Below are 24,582 nucleotides of genomic sequence, written 5' to 3' on the forward strand. Positions count from 1 at the left end.
TAGCTATAGGGTATGGCTGTAGTCATCTGTTCAGGTTCTTACTTTGTTCCAATGCATGGATCAGACCTGTCTGCAGAATATTGTACTGTTGCTCATGCCACACCATCAAGAACGACTACATTTTCCAGTACCTGGTGGAGTTTGTGAGACTGAAAAGCATGTGCTTTGTTTTTAAACGAGATTTCTTACAGTCACTGCGACACTGTACAGTTGAGGCTCCATGATTCTGCTTTTTTGTTGTTGTTGTTGTTGTTACAAGAGATTTTTCTACAGCTGAATTGCACTTAAATCAATCTTTATCTTTTGAACTACAGTAAGCAGATAAGCCATGGCCTATGACAAAATATATAATTAAGCTGTCCAATGCAAATCAGGCTAGGCAGTCCTGTGAAGTTCGAGAACATATTTTCTCTGGGTTGTTGTGCTGTTTCTGTCATGTATTTTCTGTTTTTATGGACTTGTGACAATTGATCTTTAACCTAAGCAGTGTACTTTGGTCAAATGTCTCCCGTTTTTTTGGGGACCTGTACCTGACAGTCCTGCAGGAGCGTGACCATTTGACAGGAGACTAGAAATGGTCAAATCCTGCAAGTCCACATGTGGCTAGTAGGAGGCGAGACACTGATTTTGCTGCGAGGTGTCAGAGGGGGGAAAGAAAGTGTGACACACAGCGTTATGGTCTCTGCACGTGTCTTTTGTTTGTGGGCAGCCCTTGGGTAGCACGGAGGATGCTGAAGCTGTGTGGATGGATGACCACTGAACGCGGTACTAATCTGCCCAGACTTGGCAGGCATGGTGGTCCCACAGCTGTGCCCTGCTTCAGGCGCTGGGAGCTGTTGCTGCAACAGAGCCAGGCCCGTTCTGAGGCATGTGGTTTCCTTATACTGAACAAAAAGGAAGACTGTTTTATCCTTAAGGTAAAAGTTACACTGTTAAAAGTTGTATTTTGCTAGTGACAGCAGTAAAAATGACATATCCGATACACGGGTTCCTCCACCACCACTGTGAGATTTTTCTCTTTTGGCTTCATTACTGTGTGCATTTTTTTAATATCTAATGAGAAGACATCCCTGGGTGAAATTTTTATTATGGACACTTCTAATGGAATTGAATTTCAGCCAAGTATCACCATCACCAACATGCGTGGTGAGGAAGGGGTTCCTGGTGACATGCACAAAATTCAAGGGCCCAGGAAGTGCTGGGCTAATGACTTGCCCCTTTATTCTGCAAATGTCCTGGAGATCTCAGGTGGAGCCCAGTGTTAGCAGCATTGGAAAGGAAGGCAGGGTTGTGTGTGAGAGAGAGGGAGAGAAGATACATATGCACTTTATTCAAGTAATTCCACCACTGTTGAGCTTTTCAGCCACCTCCTTGTGGGTTTTCTCATTAAATCCTCTAATATATGCACAGGCATCTTCGTGACGTCTTTGCACAAGGATGTTCATTGTAACTGCTCTTGAAAGTTCAGTATATGATTCCTCACTACTGTGCTTTGCTAGTGACCTAGGTTTTTTGAGAGCTTATGCAGTAAAAGGTATTTAAAGAGTCAGGTTTGAAAATCATGCACATGCTGCCATGACAGACAAACTCAGCCAGATTAACGTGAGTTTTTTCCAATCTCCTCATTCAAAAATTAACAGGAGTTGTCTTTAAAGCAAGCTGTTGTTTTCTGTTACAGCTGTGTGCATACTTGTAATTGAGGAAGCAGTTCATCGTAATTAGGCAGAAATGTTTGTTTTTCTGCTTGTCACAGCAGCCTACGTTTCACATCAAGTTCTCAGAATTAATTGCCCCCATGCAGATTTTCGCTGGCTAGTAGCCACCTTGTACGTGAGCGAATGTATATAGGAGTGAGAAGCTTCTAACATCCTTGAAGAAAAGCTGCAGTAATCTGAGATCTCTTACAACAGCCTAGCCAGGCCTTGCTCTGCAGGTCCACTTTCATGTCCTAGTCTCGTTGTGTGCCCTTGATGGGTTGCTCTTCCAAGCACCAAATGCCCCTTCTTGTGTTCACCGGAGTGCCAGAGGTGGCATTCCCACTTCCCAGGAGGGCCACGGTCCTGGGTGCCTTTGCAGGATCCAACAGTGCTGAAGCTGTTAGGCAGAGATCATAGCGATGGGTTGCAATTTCCCCCAGGCCCTGCTGTGTGCCAGCAGACCCTGCTGAGCCTCGGCCACCACCCAGCCACAGGTGCTCTGGGACAGGCTCTTCAGTTGCTGCAGTGGAAAGGAGGGTGCCTGTGGGTTGAGCATACCTTTTCTCATTCCTCCCGGCCAGGAGCAGGGTGCAAAGCAGCAGGGCAAAGCGGAGCTGCTGTGCAGGTGGGGTCAGCAGGGATCTGCAGTCCTGAGAAGGAGCGCTCTCAGGTGGCTTTGCGCAGCTGCTTCTGCCATGGAGTCCCCCAAGGAGAGGTCACAGCTCTGCAGCATGATCAGACCAGAGAAAAAGGTTTTGGAAACCACTAGCTTACATTGAGTCTTCTGGTTTAATATTGTATCATGCTTGGAGGTATTGCGATACCTCTCTGGTGTGACTGCTCTGAGGGATTTGTGTGGTGCTGGCCAGTACATTTCTAAATCACCTCATGAAAGATGCTTCTTCCTTATGTTCTTTAAGAACAGAACAGAACTGAAGTTTCTCTTACCATTACACTCTCACTCGTTCAATCCAGCGCATTACGTCTCTGAGCCAGGCTGTAATTTCCTTCTCCTTTCAGGCTTGCAGGAAGCAGAGCACACTGCTGACATGGGTTTTTAAAATATAAATAAGAAAGTTCAGTCACAATAGCAGTCACCAGTGTAGCCCGTGGGAGGTGCACATGATTAAATTGTGTGATTATACTTCCGGGATGTAAGAGTCTCTTTATTATGACAGCCTGCCAATAGGCCATAGAGCGTATAACACATGCTAGTACATACAGCATTTAACTCTACTTTTGTCGCGTACCTGCTATCCCTTCAGATTTTTAAATGGCTGGCAGTGTGATTAAAGATGTTTGCTCACTGCTCAAAGGGTATATGTCTCTCCACACTTCCCACCTTGGCTACTGGAAGAATCCTGGCAATATCCCTTACACACCATTAACATGGTGAAGCATGATTATTTTTAACTTTATCACTTAATGCTATTTGTTTTGCAGTAACACTAGGGAGCCCTGGTCGTTTAGCAGCTGCTAAGAAAACCAAGTAAAAAGGTAGCCCCATGCCACACCTGACGTTTTAGACGTATAACATCACGGTACCGCAGGGACAGCTTGCAGATGTTGAATGCAAGGCAGGGTCCCTTCCCTTCCTTTCTCTCTTTCTGTACGCTTCTTTCCTGAAATTGGCTGCAATACTCGCCTTGTGACTGAGCCAGCCTGTTCAGCTGCTAGCCTAGCGAAAAATGTTTCCAAGGTAGTTTGCAGACATTTTTTTAAATTAAGTCAACTCCCTGGCCAAACAAAGGAATAGCAGAGCTGACTCAGGGTAGGTGGCAGGAGGGTGAGCTAGGGCAGGAGAGTTGGACTTCCACTTCTTGGCTCTGTCATGCCGCTGGTACACAGAACTATACTTCAGCTAAGTCAGAAACTTGGTCTGCATACAGAGAAATTAAATGGAAGCATAATAGAAATGATCAGAGAATAATACCTGCACATGACGTGTTTGTAGCAGTGCTTGGGACTGCACGATAATAGTGATTTTAGTTCGGTCTAGGCCTAAGAGACTTTCTTGTGAGTGAATTTGGTGAAGAGTTGAATTAGACTTTTTGTTTAACATGAAATGGAAAATTTAATTTAATGTTTCTTAGGATTCTTAGAGTGGTGTAGGAAACGGCAGGATGTTACTAAAAGTAGCTAAATTCTTTCAGAATTAAAGATCTTTGACTATTTAATATATTACCAAAGGTAGCTAAAGTATTTGAGAATCAAAACTGTTACGTAGTTAGAGCCCCGTGCTTCAGTATTCTTGAATCATTTCCCTTTTTATGGGAGATCTCATTTTCTGATTTTCAATCAAATACCTGAATAATTTTGCATGTTCTAAATAATAATCATTTCTAACAGGCTGTACGTTGAATGAAATGCATTCAGATTTATTTCTGAAACTTACTGTGAACATCGGAAGAACGTGCTGTCCTCACCAGAGGTGCATCTGGTGCAGTATTTGGGCACTGAGGATGGCCAATGGTGAACAGTAAGGAGGGTGTGCAGCGGCATCCCACTGTTGCTCTCCCCTTCCAGACAGTGGGAAGGTTTGGAGGGAGAAAGGAGAAGCAGCTTTGCAAAGGTTTAAGAGGCTAGATGCCCTGTTGTGACAGAAGTAGGGTGGTTCTTGTCTGGCAATCAAACAAGGGGAGAGTGTGGAACTGAAGAATGGGGTCAGTCAAAGATGGAGGAAAATATTTCGTAGCGAGTAAGACCAGATGTGCAGATAAACTGTGAAGGACCTTGAATATGGGGATTAGCTGATATAAGAGCATAGAGGTCGGTGCAAGAGACCTTAATGTGCTGACTCCATTGACTGTTCAGGTAATCTTTCCGATCGTGTTTTGACTGAGTTTCCAATAGGAAAGAGGAAAGACTAGTCATGGGAAGAGAAAATGATACTGCAGTATCTAGGCCACAGAAGGAGTTTCCCTGCTGGTCCCAGGGCAGGAACGTGATGAGCCTGACCCATAAGAGTAAGAAGAAAGAGGAAAGTATATTGAAAGCAAAAATACTAGGTTTTCTTGTGTCATGCTTGGCAGAGGCATGTTCATTGTATCACAGAGAGGGTTGGCAGCTCCCCACTAAGACAGCTGATCGAGAGTTCCCAAAGTGTCAGCCAGCCTCTCATAGAGAGAAGACAGATCTCCAAAGTGTTGACTCCTAGAATAATGTTAATACGTGCTGTGAATTTCAAAGGCCTTGTGTTCTGATTCATGGACAAAATCCCAAGAAGCTAGTATATGCTCATTAAAGATAGATATAGATAGATATTTAAAATGAAAAAAATGCTTTGCTTTTCCAGCCAATCAGGTCCAACTGTCTCCATGCAATAACATCTGGTATGTGTTCTTCCCCTTTTGCTCAGCTTTCTGCAAATGTGTTTGCTATCTGTTCCATATGTTTTATATCATATGTCCTTATTTGGACAGATTTTTTTTCCCCTTTATTTTGGAGAGAGCATTTGGATGCTGATACTTTCTACGCTGTTTATGAAAATGACTTTATTGGTCTTGCCAAGACACAAAATGTCTTCTCAGGTAACTGGTGTTAAAGTTTATTGCTTAAGTACAACATGTTCTAAATTTAGGCTTCAGAAAATTGGTTGTATTACTAATAATTTCCCCTTCATTTTTTGATGCTTGACTTGAGATACTGGGATATGATTTCCAGAAGTGCTGAGTACTTAAAGCTGTAGCTGAAGTTAGTAGAAGATATGCTTGGGGCATACAATGTGCGGGTTAACGCTGTAACTGAAAAATCAGGTTTATGGTGTCTTAACTGGGCACCCAGAGTCAGTGAATGCCTTGAAGAGTCATGACTCTCCATCTCAGTAGTTCATGTCTAGAATGATGATGATGATGTTACCCCTTCGTACTGCAGGATGTTTGAAGGCAGGGAACTGTCTTTGGCTGTTTTCCATTAAGAGATGCTGTACGTTCTCCCAAAACATGTATCCTAGAGAAAGATTAAGGGAAGAAAGTTTGTTGCCCTTTCACTTAGTAAGAAGAAAAAAACAAGTTTGCTTTGGGAGGGACTCTAGTGTTTTATGTCATATCCAGGCCCATCTATCAAGTCTCTCAACCACTTAGGGGTTTGATCTGGTTAAACACATTTTTGAAATGTTGTCTTGAATGGATCTTGCCAGGTCATGGCATTTGGTTCTTCCTGGTGTGCTGATGTTTGGGTATTCTTTGCGATGTGTTTCAGACATGGTCTGCTTTATCCTCTGGATGAAGCCCTGTTGCCGTTAGTACGTTCACAGAGCTCTGGCTTGTTATTTATGGAAAAGACTCTAACCTTTTCTTCCAAAAGCAGTTACCATGCTCAAGTACTTTTTCCCCTTGCTGCTCAGATAAGTCTCACTCTGATGCTAGCGAACAGCAATAAAATATTTCCCCGGTACTTTGTTCTCAATTGTAGCCAGCCAGACTTCTTCCATTTTATTAGCCTCTGTGTACAAAGGGACCGCGTTAGTAACAGGTTTTTTATAACCCTTTCTCCTCAAACATATTCCCACTGCTTCTTTTGCATTAGAGATTTTATAGGCGTTTTTTTCCATGTGTTTTATTTCAGTTGTTTTGTCAGTGCAGTTATGGCCTGTTCTAAAGTGTTACGATTATCAAGATGATATGGAAGGAATTTGAGACTTACTTATAAAATGATCCAATAAGAAGTATTGGATGATTAATTTGAGAATCATTTTAAGACTCAGTAGTGTTTTTAAAGAAGAGGGTCTTAGCGATAAAATAAATTTGATTGGTACTGTTGTGGAAGGAGTTGCCATTTGAGGTACTAACTTCATAGGACCATGCTCCTCCTCTTAGACTATAAGCGGCAAAGTGATGCTGTGGCAAGGCTGCAATAGGAGGGAGCAATAAACTCTGTAATGGCAAAGGGCATTCTTGGGCAGTCAAATTAAAATAGAGGGCTCTAGAAATGTCTCTCTCTCTCTGTCATAAATCAAATGTGATGAATAGTGTTCTGGTTGTCCTGATACTTGAAAGAAAATCTCAATAACACTGCTTACGTTGGCAGTTCACTGTGGCTTCATGCTGAACAGAATCCGTTTTGATAAAGGTCCCAGATCAATGCCTCTAATGACCCTGGATGTATTTTCTTCTCAGGTCCTCAGAGCTCCAGGAGATGGTCACGTTTCTTGTTTCTTCTGGAGCAAAATGCTTCTAGACACATCTGACTGGTGGCAATGTTTGTTTAGTAGAAGTGAGCCCCAGACTGGAATAAGGTTCATGCTAATACATAAATTTTAGATATTTGTCTAGATCTGAGAGCATACCTGTCTCCAGGGATTTCATGTTTTGGCTTAGTTCTATCTTAAGAAAATGAAAAGTTCTGAAATAAGGTATATTTCACAGCAGTAAGAATGTGAAATGAGTAGTGAAATCAAGTCCAAGTTTTGCTGTATATTTATTGTCAAAATGAGGTTTTAGACAGAGTCCCATTGTCTGCTGTATAACTTCTGCCAGCTAAGAATGGGATAATAACTGATAAATTTTTCACAGCTTTTCATTAGATGAAGAAATCAATAATTATTCCTTTTTCCTCAAAGCTGGGCATCTACCATCAAGAACAGAAGATCTGCACAAAACAAGACTTGTTCCTTGTGCTAAATGCTCAACTTCAGAGCTAGGCAAATAAGTTACACGTAAGTCAGTAGCACAGTAGCAGCTTTTTCTTACCTTCTGATTCCTGTGACTGTCATAGGATGAAGAAAACCATTAGCAGCTGCACAGCTCTGTGCAACGTCTTAATTGTGTGTGGAGCAGGACTGAGTATGCTGAATTAGTTCACGGAGAGCTGATAATAAATGAGGGAAGGGAGACTGACTCCCAACCGAATAGTTTATTGCTGTGGCCCATGTTTTTAATCCACAAGAATAGGAGATTGCTGGCTTTAGTTACACTTTCAGTAGATGAATTACACACTTGGTGGCAGCTCTCATTTGACATGTAATAATCAATACTTCTCTGCTTACTCACAAATGGGTGTAACAGCAAAGAGCTACCTAAAGGTCCAGAGAAGGAAAAAAGTCTGTCCTCTTAGACAAACCTTACATGCATTCAATGCTGAGAAGCTTTTGCTGTATAACGTTTTAGTGTGTTCTTATTTTTCTGCTGATTTCCTGGATGCCAATTGTTTGTGGACCTTTTAGCCCAATCATGGGGTTCTGCAGCTTTTCCAGCTCCGTGAGCTTGAGGCAAATCTCAATCTCTGGGGCAAGCAGGAGCAATTTTAGGAGAGCCTCATGGCACTGCCCATGTCCTAGGGACATCAGAGCACAGTGTCAGATGTGGCCTCCTTGGGAGGAGCACAGTGGTGAGCAGGAGTGAGGCGTCCATGAGTGCAAAACCCACCACTGTTATATCAGCTTGTTCCTCATCCTTAGTGGGTCATTACAAGTATATCTCGATTTGTGCCCATGCCTGTATGCTTACCTACACATGGCAGATGAATGTTTTTGTAAATGCACTTTTCACTCACTGTTGAATGCTTAGGTCCCTCCCAAGACTCTTGCAAACAGTATCAAATTCTTGGAAACCCATCATCTGACCTTTTTCTTTTGGAATATTTATTAGTGTACAACAGCTACAGACTTACTCAAAGTGTTAGGAGTAGCAGCAGCAGTAGATAACTATTACTAGTGTGCAGTCTTACTGTTTTTAAAGCACCAGAGTAATTAGCTGTTTTCATCCTTGTTTGATTGCAATTATACTCAAATATAAACATCACTTAATGAACTTTGCAACAAGTAAGGGCTGTACCACTATTATGTAGGGCAGTCCCATATCTACGTGGTTGATATTCTTCCTGCATTAGCATAATTAAATTTAAAGTAATATTGGCTAGAGAAGGAATTTGTTTTATTGCACCTCTCAAATGAATGTGTGTCAGGGAATATAACCGAGTGGAAAAAGTCTGTCTGGAAGTAGGCAGCTTGCTGTGGTGTATTGCGTTTCGCTGACATGAGAGGAATGTGGCAGTGAGGTCTACAGTTGCCTGCTGTAGGCACTAGCACTCAGGCTGAAAAGCAGCTTGGGATGTGCCTTTTGCTTCATTAAGCAAAAGGCTTTATGCCTGTGGCATGAAGTGCTATAAAACACAGTGGAAGTATTACAGTGTATGTTGTTAGACAGGATTGCCAACCTCAAACATCTAAAATCACAAGTCAGCTATTCCAACATAAAATCTATCTAGAAATTAGGGATATGTTTTTTTTAAACTCTTTATTTCCTTTTTACTTCTTAAGACTCATTTCTTTTTAAGTGAAAGCTGAGATCTTCACTGAAAGTTGAGATCCTCACCTGACTTCAGGGCTTTAAGAAAAACACCAAATTTCGAAAAACTTGCAAAAAGGTCATAAAAGTTCTTAACGGTGAGTCAGGCATCTTCTGTAGAAGCTGTGTGATTGTATAAGCTTTGTCATTGTAAATAGGATCTAAAAACCAGGGATGCAAAATGCAGGCTAAGCTCCTGGCACTTGCAGTTTAGTTGAGGTTTGCTTACCTTTAACAAATGCCACTAACTGTGCTGGCTCACGTTATTGAGCAGCCAGCCAAAAAAAAAACCAACCCACCGCAGTCTAGAAAGCCTGTGTTCTGTGGGGGAGCCACGGTGAGGCAGTCTGTAGAGCTTACAGCCAGAGTTACCTACAGCCGATCCGTATCTGGTGTAACTTCTGCAGCCTCCCAGAGTTTGATCCTGTGCATGCTGGGGTCAGTAGTAGGACTCCTGTTTACAAGAGCAAGCATGTAATGCTGAGGGATGCATTAATTTCCTTGTGTTGTCTGCGTCTTCCAAAGAAATGTCAGTGCTGACCCCTTCCCTGAAAGGGAAGGTGTAAGGGATGGTGATGTCTGAGTTTTTCTCCCCCCTCTGCTGAAGTGGCAGGATGTAGCTTTAGGATTTTGAACCGCTGCACTGTTAGCAAGCAAGGAAGGTGGACCGTTCATGTCTCTAGCCACTTTCGCAGCGCTGGAAAAGCAATGCCAGGGCATAGGCCTGGGCATTTTTAGGATCCTTTGTTCATTGTTCCTGTTGACCTGCGCTTCAGTCCCAAAGAAGACAAACTACAAAGCCCACACTTTGGAAAGACAAAGATCCAAGAATTTGAATAATTGTATAGGATTTATAATGTAAAACTCAAGTTTGCTGGTTTGGAAAGCGGGTGCTCCTGTACATAGGTTAGGCAGTTGGTAGATGAGCTGTAAATCTCCTTCTGTTCTATCTGCCTGTCTTGAACTCAGCTGAGATCTTTTTCTGCTGTGCAACCCTAGAAGAAACAACAATTCTTGAAATAACATTTCAGCACCATAAACACTTCTCATTTGACGCTCTGACATTTAGCGTTGGCAGCTCAGCCTGCCTCTTCAGCATGCGTGTGGCTGTCACCATTCAGCCGGTCGTTTTTTCCTGCAGAGCTAGTTCAGATGAAAATCACTTTTCTTTCAAGAGTGCTCCAAGCGGCTGTTTAACACAGCTAAGCCTCAGGAACTCTGTCATGCAAATATAAACTTGCTCTTAGGTCAACATTTAAAGCATCCTGTTCATTGTTTTTAAGAATCCTATTAGTTATAGAGGAATGATAAATAATCCAGTGGTCTGGAACCACGTTGTTCTGGCTCAGGGAGCTATTACCACTACAGATGATGCTTTAGGTCTTGGAGGTGTCTGTGATGCTGTACTCTTGGATCTAGCAGTTCACCTAATGGTTCAATGTAATTGAAGCCCACTGAAGTCTGCAGGAGATATCATTCAGTTTGTAAGTACTTCCTCCACCTCCAGTGGAAACATTTATAGTCAGAAGCAATGCCTTGAAGTATTTTACTACTGTCATATTAATAGGAAAAAAGATATACAGATATAAAGAGGCTGTGTGCATTAATTATTTATCTTGCAATCAAGAAAGTATAAAAATAATCCAGGGTGAAAATTGGGAAGGGTTGTAAAGCACTGGCTCTTTCAGTTTGAATAATGCAGACCCCACTCAAGCTTTCCACACAAAACATGAAGTCTAATCCTGCAACAGATTTAAATACAAAAAAACTGCCACAGATTTAAATACATTGTATTGTTACAGTATAACTATTGTCATTGTAATTAAACCACTTGAAAATATGAACCACCAACTTTTTCTCTCAGGGACTCAGCCACCTATGGGATTTTTGTGCCTTTGAAAATCTCCCCGGAGATCCAGCGTGCTTTGCTTCTCCTGATTGTTCTTGAAATAAAATTAGCTTTTAGTCCTTTAAAATCTGTTGGCTTTATCTGCAACTAAACACACATGTAGTAAGTGCTGTGGGTTCAAAACAAAAACAAGTTACTCCTCCTACGCTTGTAGTTTTGATGGGATTTGCAGTTTGGCAAAAGTCAATAATCTGACTCTTACTGTATTTGGGATCATGGTGGATTAAGGTAGATCCCTTCGGCCTGGATCAAGAACCTGCAAGGTATCTTGATCAAAGGAAAGGGTGAATAGAAAAGAGACTGGAAGAGGATGAGAGAAGGCACCTGAGAAGGCAGGTAGCCTGGTCCTGAGTCCTGGGGCAGAACTAATGACACCCGTGTTGCTCCTTCCAGACATTAGCCTAGTGCCCTCTTAAAAGTCTCCGCTAATAGAGGTTCTGTCACCTAATGAGGGTTTGGGCAGATTTTTTTCCGTGTTAGAAATGTTTTCCTGATGGCCGACTTGCTCCACCAGGTGCCTGTGACTTAGTCCTTAACTTGCTGCCTTTGTGGGGAGAGTAGGATGATGCCACGTTGAGGAGGTAAAAGGGGACGGGGAGGGAAGTGCTCAGGCGGTGGGAGGAAGGTCATGGAGATGAAGGGCCTGGATGGAGAGCCCTGGGAGGATTAGGAGCAGAAGAAAGTGTTACCCATCTAGGCTCCTTGTCATCGTGTTTCTCACTACTGATGGCTTGAACTTGCTGATATTTTTGAAATGCTTTAGACAGATATTGAATAAGAGCAAAGTTTGGAATCTAAGCACAACCACAGTGGTGGAGAAACCTCTGGGTCCCATCTGCAGAACTAAAAAATAGTAATACATTGACAGAAAGACGTGACCATAATGCCCTTTTCCTGTCTTTTCTACCCTCACAGATGAACAGGAGCCAGCAGTCAGCAGTGATTCAGATATTTCATTGATTATGGCAATGGAGGTTGGACTGTCCGATGTGGAGCTTTCCACTGATCAAGACTGCGAAGAGGTGAAGTCTTGAAAAACAAACAGGGATCCAACACTAAACTACAGGGGAGGGCCACAGGGAGGGACCGAGTCAGGTGATTCTAGGATTTGGACCAGTCATGCACATGCCTCCAGAGCACTGTCACTCCTGTACACTCCATTCTGAGATGGTCACGAAAAGCAATAGCAACAGTTGTGTCTGCCTGGATGCAGTTTCATCATCTACATACGTTCATTTTGTTCACATGGGAGATGAATGCTTCCAGTTTACCCACGAGCTTAAGAGCAGTCATGTAACTCTTCAGTGGCTCATAAACACGCAACTGAAATGACAGCTTGAGTGTTTTCTACACTTGTTCGATCGGGTTTTTGTTTCTTTTTTTTTTTTAAAAGATGTATGTTTGTTATGTTTGTTTGTTTGTTTATAGTTTGTTATGGTTGGACATTCTGTTTTTGTTGACTGACCCCAGCTTTTTCAAGAGTTCAATCCAGAAATCTGAATTCCCGTTCACTGGTCACTTCATGATCTGACTCCGGGATTTATCATTGCCTTGTTTCTGCATGAAGTACATATGGCTTCAGAAGGATAGTGCACCAGCACCCTGCATTTAATGTGAAGCCTGCTTTCATTAAGTGGAAATGGTATATTCTGAAGGCCTTTATTTGTAAGAGAGCTCTGAATTAACAGAGATTGCTGAGGTTTGGGTTAAAACTGCATTATGTTGGCTTTTACTTACAGCTCTGTTCTAGACAAGTATCGTACAGTGTGAAGGAGAGAAAGAAAAGCTTAAAGCTTCACTCCGTCCTTGTAGTCCTTTGCTATATTTTATGCTATTAGCAGTTGTCAGTACATTAATGGCCTTCCTTCAAGTCACAATTCAGTAGCTGGAAAAGAAGATCTAGTATAACATCATGTCTTTTCTTAATTCTACAGACCAAAATCTGACCGGTAGGCTAAAGGAGTGTCTTGAGAGGTTTCCAGAGGCTGCTTGTTAACAGCTGTGCATTACGCGGATGACAAGAATATTCTTAGAAAGGGTCTGGAGATGCTGATATCAGTGTCAGAAATTGCTAATGAAGCAAGCAGCTGGTTGAAATGTTTACTTCCTGATCCGTTTTGGCTTTTTTTCTGAGTGCATTTTGCTGCTTATGTTTTGACGGCAGTTTTTGCCTGCTTGTTATCAAACACAAGAGTTCAGGTGGTTCGTTGCCCTCCAGAGTCCCTGTCAACACTGTCCCAAGCATAATGGAATACTTGCAATTTGTATGTAGATATATATACCAAAATATTTTGGGTAGAGGGGAGGGGATTTGAAAATAAACAGAACTAACATAAATCAAAACACCTAAATAATAATGACCTGTGATTATTATTTCATTCATCCTGAGCTCTGCTTTCCAGGGAAAAGCTTATCGTTACCTGTTCAGTGTACGATTTCGTTTTTCAGTCAAAATACTCAACTGTGAAGAAGCGTTTTTAGCGTACTGTTATACAAGAGTAAATGGTTTCTGTTGACAGTCAGATGATTTGAATCACATTACTGCCTCCTGGGTAAGTCCATAGAATCAACTATTCATCTTACATCGAAATTTCATGGAGAGGTCAAACATCTTGACTTGAGGGTGTCATGGCAGCATCTCAAAATGCAACTATTAGGGTTCTTGCTGCATTTAATCTCCTTGTGGGTTTACTCATTAGATGTGGAAACCAACTTCCAGCCAAAATTTGGTTTGTCAGATCTTATTCAGGAATAGAACTATCCCTAAAATTCTGGCTGCTTTGCTTCTTTAGTACAGGAAGAAGGAAAAATTATACTCCACGCTTTTCGGTCCAGTTAGAACTCAGTTCATTTTATAGCTTAATTTTTTTTATGTTCTTAGTCCCTAAATTGCAGGGTAACTTTGAGGCAAAGGAGCACAGGCTAATCATCCTTCAAAACCACGATCCGGAAATATGCCGTTACCTTTTTATAAGCTATTTGAAAGGACATCTCTTTTTAATTAAAGAGATGCAGGCAGCTGGAAATCTGCTTGGTTTAAAAAGAAAGTTAGAGATTGTTCCAGAGGGTGCAGCTAGGTCAGTCTTGCCAATATTTGTGGTTCTGTAATCGTATCTTCCTCATTCTTTAATGTCTTCTCTGTTCCTTGCTGTTATGGGAAAGGCCCACAGCATCAGGGCAACCGATGCTGAAATTCACCCCTACACAAGAGAGTTTGCACAAGGTACCACATCAGCTCCACTTAAGCTCTGGAAATAATGCTGAAATGGGATTTAAGTGGTGCTTACACCAAACACTGGCCCTTCACACAGGAATGAAATTCGTCTCAAATGACTGCAGGGGAAAGAATGAAGCTGGTCATACACAGTCAGGTCTCCCTGTGGAAAGTACACACACTGGTACAGTTTCTTCTCTAGTGCTGGAGCCTGGGTGCTACATGTCACAGGAACACCACGAACATGATGTCTGAGTTGTCAGTGATCCTTTAACATCCACCCACTGCAGGCCAGCACACAGACAAAAAACTCCTGGCCAAACTGTTTGGGTTTCAGAGGAGCTGTCGCAAAGTCTTCGTTTTATTTCACAAACTTAACCAAGTTAACCTCAATGGATAGATTGACCAATAATCTGTTGCCATAGTGGAGTCACCCACAAGCAGAGCAAGCAAGGTCTGTGGAAAAGCAAGGCAGGAGGAAACTCCCAGCTGATACCGAACTGGGTCCTTTGCCTAGCAAAATCATTAAAGGGAGCTATGCTCAAAGGGGCATCACATAGGTGGTAACTAAGACCCTGCCCGTATTTCTAGGAGTTAGTGAAGGATTTTGGAGAGGGATCGCAGTGTGCATGCTCTTTTCGTAAGTATCCCATACCAGATGTGGTCCCTCGGGGTCCACGGGTGGCCACTGGCAGAGGTAGGGTGCTAGGCTGGGTGAGACGTTTTTACATATCACCATACTGTGGTCTTTCAGAAGAGGCATCCTAGCAAATCTGGGCCAGGAGTCTTTCTGCTTTTGTTTTCCCAGTTCTACCTGCAGTTTCGCTCAGGGAAGATGTTTTTCCGTCCCTGTCCTCAGGTGTTCTACAGCTCTGAGCACTGTTAAGCGATAACGAGTGCAAAGCCAGGTTACACATCACTGAAGCCAGAACTTAGGAAAGCACTTAAGTAAATGTTTTATTCCGTCCTTCAGAAAAGCACTTAAGACTGATTTTGGACTTGTACCAAAATCACATTATTTTCAACAGGTCTTTTATAAGCATGATTAAGCCCCTGTGTCAAATGGAAATGTTTTCTAAAGCAGGACCTGACTGACAGTATTCTTTGTATATATAACCTGTGAAATGCCTTGGGAATTTGAGGTGCTTCATAAATATTAAGACCCCCAGATGTATGTTTATAACTCGTATGAAAGCCTTAATTCTGCAGATCTGCGTGCCCATGCACATTTTTGCTTACATGAGTTTCTCCACTGAGATTCCTCACTGGGTAAAATTAAACCTCCCAATTCGCAGCTTTGGGCAAGATTAGTCCCATCCTGAGCATTGTGTGAGTCCTCGGTACTGCTGCCCGCTAAACTTGGGCTCTGGCATTAAATATGCGGGATTCAGATGTCGGGGACACAGCACTGCCTGTTCAGAAGGGAAAGCTGCCTTTAGCATGCAGCCAGGAAAAAACAAAATCCTCTGGTGCCCTCTGACGAACAAGTGCTCATGCACATAATTCTGCAGGCTCACGCCGTGCCTGCCCACCCGCGGCGCGGGCGGCTTTGCTGCGGCTGCCACCGCCCGCTGCCAGCCCAGCGCGGCCGGGGCAGAGGGGCACCTCCTGCACAGGGCCAGTGGCCAGAGGACGGTGCAGTTCTCCGAGAAAGGCGCTCTTGTCATTAAGCTGATCTTGCGTCTCTCAGAGCTCTTCCTGTCCTGTCATCTGAGGCTCTTTTCTCTACTTTTCCGTGAGCAAGTAGTAGGTGGGAGAAGCGTTCGCTGTAGTGAGGCTCATCTTCACTCAGGCTGGGTTGCAGGATGAAACTTGGACAGACAGAGACTGCGCTCTGAGTATCCTTTGATTTTCACGGGTTTCACTGAACTGCCTTCCCAAAGGTCTGTTCAATAGGTAGAACACATAAAAAGTTATACGGGCAGAATTTTGCACTCACAAATGACCTAATGTGTGCGTGCAGATGTACAAGGCACGAGCTCTGCATCCCTTCCCCACGGCTGGCCCATTCTGGTGGGGAGAGAGATCTGGCACTTGCTGAGGGTTTGGGGGTGTTTTATTTTCTGGCTGCTTTAGAGCCTCAAAACCAGGATCAGGACAATCATAGCACTGCAGTTCATTCTTCAAGCATTCCATAGAATTAAATTGCCATGTATGCATATAAAAGTACATTGATACGACTACGGAAACTATACTGTAGTGAAAACAGAAGCAGCTGCCATTTTTAGACTTTTTACATGAGGGAGATTGTGGCACTAAAGAAAAAGGCTTTATAGAGGCAATTTGAAAAAAAAAAAAAATATTGAAATCACATATGATAAGAGGTCCCTCAGATCTCACTACTTTAATGACCCCTGGATCAGAGCCAGAGGAAGTCATTGCAAGAAGGGGAGTACTTCGCCTCTTGTTGAATGACTCGTTTGGGATACATTCTTATTTTGTTAACAAAATGAACCCAAGCACCAGAGACGGATCCAGGTCTGAATTTAATCTTTCTCAAAGAATACGCATTTTGTGATCCAAAGTTTTTATTGTCAAACCTGTTAACCCACCCTCTTCTCCCCCTTGCTAAATAAAAAGAAAAGCTTGTCCAATTTGAAAAATGTCTAGCTCAGAAGGCCTTTGCATACGGACTGGCTGCCCTGGGAGGTATCTGCAGATCACTTAGCACTTCTGCGTACTTCTAGTCATCAGTCCAACACAGCTACAGATTTTCCATAAAGTGTGTTTTATTTGCCGTTTTTGTTAAACCCAGAGTGCGGTCGTCATATAGATTTTCCAGAGTTTTGCCTTACAGACTTTTTCCTTTGAATATATGCCACAGCCCTTTGAGCGGATTCTGTGATTAAAAGGCAAAGATCGGGCACAAGTCTTTATGTATAGATCTCTGGGCTGCAAGTCCTTGTTGTGACAATTGGTCTGTACTGAAATGACGATAGAGGTTATGCCTAACAGCGGGAAATGCCTTTCAGCCCGGGCAGCTGGGAATCTCCCAGGCTTTGTTTGTAAGAGGCTCGTTCCTTCACGGTCTCTGTCTGTAGAAAAGCTCATGACTAAGCATATAGTTTGAAATAAGCCAGGAATAGGAATTTATAGGCTGTGCAAACCAAGAAAAACAATAGGCATTTATTGATTTCTCTTCGTTAGCAATAACGGACTTTTTTTAACCATTTGTGGCTCTGGTAGATCCCTGTTGTAGGGCTAAAGTTACCAGTCTGCCAGGAATAGGGGCCAGGACAAGCTGACTTTCTAAACAGAAGAGGGAGGGCTTGGTTTGCTGTTGGGATGCATCCATTTCGCAGGACTGAAATGGCAGAGAAATCTAGCCTGTGCCTTCCCAGCCCCTCTCACAAATGTTTGCTCTAGTGTGAGCCTTTGTTGCAGGGGAAGGAGATCGTGGGATCAAACTGACGCTGTGCCGCTTCCTCTCTTGCATTTTGTGCTGCCTGTATCTCTTGTAGCAGGTTGGACTGCTCTGGTTCAGCACGGGGGAAAGGAGCCAGCCTATGTTCAGCTTAGGGCTTAATGAAAGATAGGCCCAGGGGTTTCGGCAGGTTCAGGGCAGCCAAGCTTCTTCATAACCAGTGCTGACCGGGATTGCTGCTTCACTGAAGAACACTGAGCATTGACTCATTTGTTTTATAGATGCAAAATATGTGAGCGCATGTGGGGCAACCAGCGTGACAGAAATGAATCGGCTTGGTTAACGCTAAGCGGTGAAAAACAATGTCATGAAATATTTTAGGGGCAAGGGAAAATGGGGGTGGAGGTGTTGTTTTAGGAGACTTTTTAAATAGGGACAATTGATCCAATACAAGCACTTCTTTTATTTTACCAAGCTGTTACCTGAACTAATTGATAGTTTCGCAGTTGAAAGGGGAACGCCAGATGGACTTCTTAGTCTGGATTTGTCTGCGTAGCAGATGGCAGCTGCAGGCTGGGACGGCGAGCGAGGGAGAAGGCTGCCCTCTGCCGCGCAGCTTCCCGCGCCGGGCTGCAAACCTGCTCAGAAAAAAGAAAAAAACCTTCTGAGCAGGAGCTATATTTCAAAGGGAGAAATAGAAAAGAAAGATGAATGAAAGACGTTGTGGATTTTGAATGAAAAGCCAACGGATGAATTTTTCCATCTGAAATGAATCTTGCCTCTCTCAACTGTCTTAATTGTGAATTGGTGGAGGTTATTTCTTTCTGGAGTGAATGGGAAAAAAAAAAAGGAGAGAAAAAAAAAGAAATAGCATTTTCCCTTTTTTGTTTATTTCCCGATTCTTCCGTCCTGTATAGCATGAAAAACAATAGCAAGATCAAGATGCTTGTTTGCTCTGAATGTATACAGTTATTTCAGATGTCAAATATCTAAATGTTTTGTATGTGTACGTAATACCATCCTTACTTCTTGTTTCATGTTAGGAACCTGAAATGACTGTACCATTTTATAATTAGAAATGTAAAGAGGGGACAGTGGGTGAGAGGGTCTGTTATTTTTATAGCAAGATATTCCTTGTATTTAGTGAACATTTAAAATGGTTTTGTACATGTCAAAATATACATTCCATCCATTTCCAGAAGAGAATTATTTTTATTTAGTGTAGTTTATAAGCAAACCAAAAAAAATGTGGCGTCCCATTTGTACGTAGTTCATGAACAGAGCAGAAGTATCCTGGTTTCCAGTGATGGCTCCAAAGCTTTTTCCAGCCGTGTCTCTTCTCACTCGCTGCAGAGCCATACCAGTAAATGCCAATGTTAAAAAGGGAAGAAAAATCCCGAACAAAATAAATACCATATGGATCAGTGCACAGCTCACCGAAATAACTTCCAGTCCGGAGACAATGGTCTGTCCTAGTGACATTCTCCAAGGCAGTCAGTCCTGCTCTGGACAGCAGGAGTGGATTTACGGGGAGGCCTTCGGCCCTGCCTCTCCCCCGGCCCCTGCCCAGCAGGGCTGCCAGCCCTAGCAAGCTGGGGGGTGACAGGGTTGTCACACTCACGCACTGCGCCTCTGGTTGCGCTGCGGCTCCCTCAGAATGGGAGCCTGTTTTTGACTGAAGTTGTTTTGCTGGTAAGGCAGTCGGTTTCTGCAGGCTGACCACGTTGTGTTTCTTTTGACAGTGGAAATGACCCTTCATCTCCACGTTAAAAAAAAAAAACAGTTCCTTTCTCCGAACAGCTGCGCTTTGGTTTGTGAAACACCTAGCGAAAGACCATGGCAAAATCACACAGTGGCATTTGCATAGGCGGTTCTTTTTCTTGTAGTTAGCTCCCCCCCCGCTACCTGTGACTTGCTGCCAAAACAGTGCAGTAGCGGTTTGTGAAGCAAGCCTTTTTTTCTAGCATTACTTTCTGTACAGTATTGCAAATATACTTTAACTCTTTGCTGATATTTTATAACATATACATCTTCCCCTCCAATGCACTTTATCTCTCTTGAAAAATGTGGGAGTCGGAGAACTACCGTCTTAAAGGGATTTGCCTGAAATCATAAGGCACTCACTTTTTATTTTTTTCCTTCTTGCTTTGTTATATACTGTAAATGCTAGAGAGCACGGACAGTGACTCAGCTGGGGGAAGTACCGAAATGTTGAGGCTAATATTTGGAAGCATTATTCAGTAGTACAACACGGCTATTTTTGTTATATAGAAGATTATAATGTAAATATGTGAGACTGTGTTATTATGTACTAGTAAAATATTGCAACTCTCAAAGTTAAGATGGTGAATTCCAAGGAATTTTATTGCAAGTTTTTTAATAAAATGAATCTGATTACTGTGTCGTACACATTTTCTAACAGACTGTGTAAAACTGGCATTTCCTGATGTGTGAAACCTGCTGATTGTTTCTTCCAGAACTCAGCCGCTGCAGACTTCGGTATTCACCGGAGGCAGAAGTCATAGCGGGAAGGGACCCAAGTGGCAGCCTGGCCTCCGTGCCACCACTCCAGCCCCAGTCACTGCTCTGGTCCCCCCTATCCTTCGGCTTCTTTTGATCAGAAAGCAGCGGCTGTGTGGGAGGTAAATGCCTCCACCTCCCCGAGGGAGAGCTGCAGCCTCACCCCAGATGCTGGGCATGATGTGTTAAAATAGCTTTAAAAGGTGACGGCTCTGCCCTGCCTCAGTAGGAATTGCACCGCTGTTGTGAGGGGTCGTCCAGCTGCTCTTCCCTCACCCCATCGGCCGCTGGTCTGCGTCCCTGGGAGCGGGGGGCCGCAGGAGAGCCTCAGGGGTTGTCATGCCATCCAGCAGAGGTGTGCTGCTTAAGAGAGGTTCGAGGCACAGTAAAAATCCTGCCTCAAAGAAATATGAGAGACTTAAAGTTTTCCAGTAGATGCAAAAGGTGGCAGACAGAAATCCCTGAAGGAGTCAAATCCCGGCTCGAGCCGCAGCCCCGCCGCAGGGGCACAGCCTGCCCCCATCCTGGCCCACATTTTGTGCTTGCTGGCCGGTGCCGCCAGCGTGGATGTCTCTCTCCCAGCTGCAGTGGTGTGTTCAAGGGATCAGTGTGCCAAATCGGTGGGGGCTCTAACTCAAATTTCACCCAGGAACGAGGAAGGCAGCAGCCATGGGCTAGATCATACCCAGCTCCCCCAGACCCCCATGCCTCCTTGCTCCCATACGCCCACCTTCCCGCTGGGCTTTGCTCTTGCTGTTCATGACAGAGGGGCAGCAAGCTGGCTCAGAACAGGAAAACCGTGTGTGATTTAACGTGGCTTTATCAGCAACACCAGGAATTATTTTTCCCCTCCCAACCCGTGTCAGCAAGTTGGTGGCACAGCCCAGAGCTCCCCATCCCACCAGCCCTGCTCCAGGGGCAGAAGGCCTCTGCACCGAAACAAACCCTGGGCTGCCTTCAGAGGGAGATTTTAGGTATTGCTAGCCAAGGAATCTGGTCTCACTCTTCCCCACACGTCTCCCTCCCTGCCCACTGCTTTGTTCTCTGCCTTCATTTAATAAGTGGCCAGGGGAGCGAGCGAGCGGGGACGGTTTTCCTTGGCAGGCAGCTGTGCGCAGTTGCTATGTGATCTGCACACACAACACAGCTGCCACCGGTGCTGCAGATCTGGCGGGAGGCAGCGCGCTCGAGTAGCGCAGCAGAAGTAATGCAGCGTGGAGCTGCTGGGAATGGCATCAGGGCTATAAATAACAAGGGGCGTAAGGCAATTAATTCCAGGATGCAAGCACATACTTAGGGCTTGGGTTACATCACTCTCTACTGTATATGGGATTCTTATCTGGTCAAAATACACAAATAAAGTTGGGTTGCTCTATGCAGTTTGGTTTTTTTTTTCTCCAGAAGGAATAAGGCAAATTGTATTCATTCCTATGATTCAAGGAGGTGACCCTCATACCCACTACAGTCAATGGCGGTGACTTGGGGTTCAAAGGGTGTTTATCCAGATTTGCACTGTGCAATGATTTGGACGACCCGGGGTCCCTTCTGTCCCGTGATCCCAAACTGTGCTAGGAAAGAAAGCAAGCTTTGTGCTGCAGGTTTGAGGGTGCCCGAAGGGGAGCCACAATTGTCTGTGCTGGGTCTTGGGGAGCCACTCGGGAAAAACCACTCTGAGAAGGCAGTTCTGTAACACGGGGGAGATTGGGTCTGGGGGTATCCCAGAGGAAATAAGAGGACTTCACAGCACAAAACAAATCTAATGGGTTGGTGTATTTGTCATACATAAGTTGTAGGAAATCAGTTCTCAGTAATTGAGGGTGTAATTTTGCAACACGCTTATTCCTCAGCCTTTGATCCCCGTGCGAACAAGCTGCCGGCAAGCCCTGGCAGCAGCGGAAGCGGGCAAAGTGTCACCACCCTCATGTGCCTGGGCCACCCTCTGCTGCAGGCCATCACATTGCTCCTCTGGACATTCTCCTGGACATCTGCATCTCAGCAGCTCGGCTTTATAGTCCATCCTCTCACCTGAGAGCAAAGACAGGCTTGCACAGGGAGGCTGGCAGTGACTCGTGGTGGCTGAAGCCCAGGCAGATGTCCCTCCTCCTGCTCCAGCTAGGAAGCATGGTAGCTCCTGGCAGAGGAACAGCGCAGCCATCTGGGAGCGGTAACGCCATAGATGCGTTGGCAGAGCCCATCATAGCTCAGATGAAGTTGTTCCTCTGTCCCTGCTTGGGGCAGCTGCGCTGGCTCAGACCAGCAGCCTGCCCAGCCCACGTCTGACTCAACCGAGGCCAGGAGCAGACACCCACAAAGGAGTAACACTGGGGCAGTCGCCCCCCTCCACGCCACTCCTGGTTTTGCAGAGGTCTAGTATATCCCTGTGGTGCCAACACTTCCCAGCTGCAGGGGCCGAGCTTGCTCAGTCGTGTTTTGTGGGACACTGCTCCGTGCCTCGGCACGTCCTCGCTGCCTTTCTCCAGACCCCTCTGCGCTTTCCTTAACTGCATGGCGGGGGGGGTCCTGGCCAGAGCACGACGCCAGGAAGGAAGGGTGGAGACAAGCCCCGTGGCGGGGACACAGCCAGGGTATCACCCGGGAAACGCTCCCGGCTCCCACGGGTTTTGGATGTTACCTGCGCGCACCAACCCAGAGTGCAAGCGGTGCACCCCAGCCAGGTGCCCCGGGGCTGCCCGGGTGTTATGATGGTGGTGATATTTGGTGTTTTCTGCCAAGCCTCAGCTTCTGGAGGCAAAGGAGTGAGGGTTAGAGGGGAGAGAGGGCGAGGTAGGGCTGCAGCCTAGAAGGCTGAGAAGAAAGTGTTTCAAAAAATGAGTGACAAGGTGCGTTTATCACTCCCGGGTGAGGAGCAGCGGGGCAGAGGCAGCTGCCTGCATCCCGCGCCTTCCCCTCACCCTGTCTTTCCAGCAGGAGGCTCCCCCGCCTCGCAAATGCATCGCCCAGCCCCGGGCGGGCACCCGTGGGCGTGCGCGGACACCCGTGGGCGTGCGGCGGCCCCTCCCGCGCCCCGCCCGGGCGCCGCTGGGCTGGTTGGGGCCGCCGGCTGATGGCTCCCACCCGGCGGTGGCGGCTGGTGGTGGTTATGCCCCCGGCCAGCGGGATTGTCTTTATTTATTGAGTTAAATTAGTGAATATTTATTGTGTTAAATAAGTGAAAGGCACCACTGGGGTGTTTTTTCCTGCTCTTCCTTGAGCGTTCCCCCTTGCGCACCGCCCGGGGTCCCCGCCGTCTCCCCCAGCCGATGAAGCAGACAGAGCCTTGTCAGGCTTCCCCTCGTGGCCATCGGATCGGTGGGGAAAAGCTCTCTGTCCTCCTCAGCAGGCGTGAAGAAGCACAGGGGGTCCCCCCCAGAAGAGTCCCTCCAGGTTTGGGGCGTGAGTCCGCACGTGCTGGAGCATCACAGCACCTTGTGGGACGGTGACCAAGGGCGGGAGGTCACTTCACTGAAGGGCTGCAATTAGCCCTTGACAGCCACTTGGAGAGGTCCCGTGGTCACCGGGGGTGTATTTGCAGGAAAGCCCAGGAAAGCAGTAAGTGCAACTGGGTTTGTGCTTGCTGGCGCGTCCGTCTGGCCCAGTAGTCAGCAGATTTGGTGGAGGGGAGCAGGACTGCTACCCTGGTTCATAGACGAAGCAAAACCCAGCAAGGACACCTGCCGACAGTGGCTTTAGCAGCAGGTGAGCAGCAGGACAGGGACAGGAGCGGGGCTGGAGACCAGCGCTGCAGCCCCCACCACAGCCCCACTGCCTGGGTGAAGGAGATGGCACATTTTAGCTACACCTTAGCTAAAGGAGTGTTTTTAGAGCAAATCAGTTGAATTTCAGTTTGTGCACGCACTTACACCATTTAAAAGCGGATTATTTTGGCATGGCTTTGGCTACGGATCAGTCTGTGGGGGAACAGACCCAGGCATGAATTGCCAGAGTCACCCTGCATGGGGAATTGCACTCGAACGGGAGTGGGACTTTGTGGCGGGGAAATCCCAAATTGGAGCATGATGCCCACTGTAGGGTGCTGAATCTCACGTCCTATTCCAGCCCAACCATGAGAAACCCCCATTTGTACACAGACACCTTTAACTGGACACAATTCAACCGAAATCCAGATCTGCTTCAGTACTCTTCATCACCTCAGCCAACATCCTCACCTATCTAGGCTGAGTTTCACGCCCGCGAGGTACAACACAGGCTGGCGGTACAGCTTCAAGGTGTGAATTACTTCATCCCCCCCAACCCCGGTGTGCATTCACCTGCAGAGAGATGCTTGGCAGCAGCTCTCTTCTCCCAGCAGCGCTGCCTGGGAGCAGGGGAGGTTGTTCACACCCAGGCAGCTCCAGAGGAGCTTTGGGGAGGCAGGAGGTGAGTTTTGCTTTCAGCCTGTCTTGGGTGTGAGACTCAGAAGAGTGGATGAGGAGAATCGCACAAAGGTGTGTTACTTACAGTGCTGTTTTGATGAGGGTGGTGTTTTTAAAATAATTGTCCTAAAGGACAATAGAGAAGGGCATTTTCTTACGGAAAATTGACCCTGACTGACTTTCAGCTGTGAAGCTGCTCTGAAAAGGATCGTTAGTGCC

At 45.3% G+C, this 24,582-nt stretch overlaps 1 protein-coding gene across 1 annotated transcript in view; it reads left to right on the forward strand.

Annotated features, from left to right (window-relative positions):
* Positions 1–19,877, forward strand: part of RNF150 (ring finger protein 150) — a 126,777-nt gene extending 106,900 nt beyond the window's left edge. Inside the window, exon 7 of the mRNA XM_076337165.1 lies at positions 11,808–19,877. Coding sequence (XP_076193280.1) covers positions 11,808–11,926 — 119 coding nt within the window. The 3' untranslated portion in view covers positions 11,927–19,877. The remainder of the gene's footprint in view (positions 1–11,807) is intronic.
* Positions 19,878–24,582: the final 4,705 nt, after the last annotated feature.

The sequence above is a fragment of the Aptenodytes patagonicus genome, chromosome 4, assembly GCF_965638725.1.
Source record: "Aptenodytes patagonicus chromosome 4, bAptPat1.pri.cur, whole genome shotgun sequence".
NCBI lineage: Eukaryota > Metazoa > Chordata > Aves > Sphenisciformes > Spheniscidae > Aptenodytes > Aptenodytes patagonicus.